Source organism: Elephantulus edwardii, unplaced genomic scaffold (assembly GCF_000299155.1).
Source record: "Elephantulus edwardii isolate Elephantulus edwardi_28Jun2011 unplaced genomic scaffold, EleEdw1.0 scaffold00019, whole genome shotgun sequence".
Classification (NCBI taxonomy): Eukaryota; Metazoa; Chordata; class Mammalia; order Macroscelidea; family Macroscelididae; genus Elephantulus; species Elephantulus edwardii.
Genome location: NW_006399769.1, coordinates 82,419 through 84,282, shown reverse-complemented (window position 1 = coordinate 84,282; position 1,864 = coordinate 82,419). Strand labels below are relative to the sequence as shown.

Genomic DNA, 1,864 nt, shown 5'->3' with positions numbered 1-1,864 from the left:
AACAACAACAACAACAACAACAACGATGGCTGTATAGTGGAGTGGACCTCGGGGGAGGGATTGTAAAATAGTGAAAGGATTTTTATTTTACTTCTGCTGAGTGTCTTAATCAGGAAGGTGTGTTGTGTTTTTTCCAAAGGCTTTTTCGGAACCAATTGCCAGAATCATATGTTTTTAACGTGTTGATGTGATGAGCATGAATAAATATTGAATGATGGGGAGAAAGGATACAACCCTGATGCACAGATTTACAAATTTTCAACAATCTCCCTATTATTTAACTTATTAGAGACAGGCTAAATTAGCATTACTGTATCCAAAGAAATATCTCCCTGTTACATTTTTTTAATTGTCTTTTTCTGGTGAAAGTTTATAGAAAAGATAGATTTTCATTCATTCACTGATCCAAATTGTCTCCATTCTTATTCTCCAATTTGTTTTGTAATGCATATTTTATTCCAGATTATTGTTAAACATAATATATCTAATCATGTATTATTTTCAGATATGATTTCTCTTCACCTATTGCAGTGCAGTGTTCATTACCAAATCATTCCTGTCCTGCTGTTCCTTGAAGAAAAACAAATGTGTCTCTCTTGATAATTTCGCATACCTTAGAGCAATTATAACAATTAAAATTATCTCTGAGTAGGCATTTCAGGAGAGGCTACCAAATCTTAATTCAGAATCCTGTAGGATTCATTGACTTTTCAATTTACAAGAAATTCAAGTCTTGATACCCTTCACATGTAATGGTTAGTTTACACATCAGGGATTATGGTCCATGGGATCCCACCCCTAAGACTTGCTGCTTCTCTAACAGTGACAGATCCTCTACTCTAACTTATCCCCTGAATAAATAGGTTCAGAGCATATTTAAAGGGTTTGCAAATCTCCACCACTGTGAACCTCTTCTAGTTTTAAAAGCTGATCCCTGACTCTCCATCTGTGAATTCTGTTTCAACTTGGACATACATCAATCCATTGTCCTGCTGCTGACCCTCCCTTCCTGTGAGTGCTTTGGTCCAGAGATAGCTCAAGGATAAAAAGAATCCTCTTAACTTCTTGAATCTGCATTATTTTCTTTTTGTGTTTTCTTTCCACAGGGGTTCTTTCTCAGGTCACCCTGAAAGAGTCTGGCCCTGGGCTGCTGAAACCTAATGAGGTTATATCACTGACCTGCACTGTCTCTGGATTCTCACTGAGCACTAGTACTATTGGTGTCGGCTGGCTCCGTCAGCCTCAAGGAAAGGCACCTGAATGGCTCTCCCACATATGGTGGGATGATGATAAAAGCTATGCATCATCTCTGAAGAGCCGGCTCACAATTTCCAGAGACACCTCTAAAAGCCAAGTGTTCTTAACTATGAACAACATGAGCCCCACAGACACAGCCATGTACTATTGTGCACGAGTAAAATACAGACACAGTGACACAGCCTAGGGGAACGTCTGTTCAAAAACCCAGGCAGATTCTCAGATGTGTTCCCATTTCTACAGAAGAGAGGACTGTAGTAAAAAACACAGTTCAGGCTCTGGGATTTCGTCTTCCCACTGAGGAGTCTCATTGCACACTGAAGCTGTTGAAGACGAACAACACTTCTGAACAAAGAACACCAGGAGTAGCTACAATGAGAGATACATAGATTCAGAAATACTTAGTCAATATCTTTGGTGAGGGTATACATTGTATGTGACTGCATTCCTTCAAGGTAGGCAATGGTGTTTAGTCTGAATATGTGCTTGGTATCCTGAAAATAGGGAAAGTACACACGGGCTCCAACATTCACACTGGCTGTCAAAATTTAAGAACACAAAGTGGGGGGTAGTGGAGAATGCACAACAATCAATGAATCAATGAAAA

At 39.3% G+C, this 1,864-nt stretch overlaps 1 gene segment (V, D, J or C); it reads left to right on the top strand.

The window, feature by feature from the left end:
• Positions 1-959: 959 nt before the first annotated feature.
• Positions 960-1,444, top strand: LOC102863574 (the record flags this gene model as incomplete). The annotated part of the segment is given in 2 exon segments: positions 960-1,011; positions 1,107-1,444. Coding segments are annotated over 2 exon segments (390 nt in total), but the record flags the coding sequence as incomplete, so codon positions are not given.
• Positions 1,445-1,864: the final 420 nt, after the last annotated feature.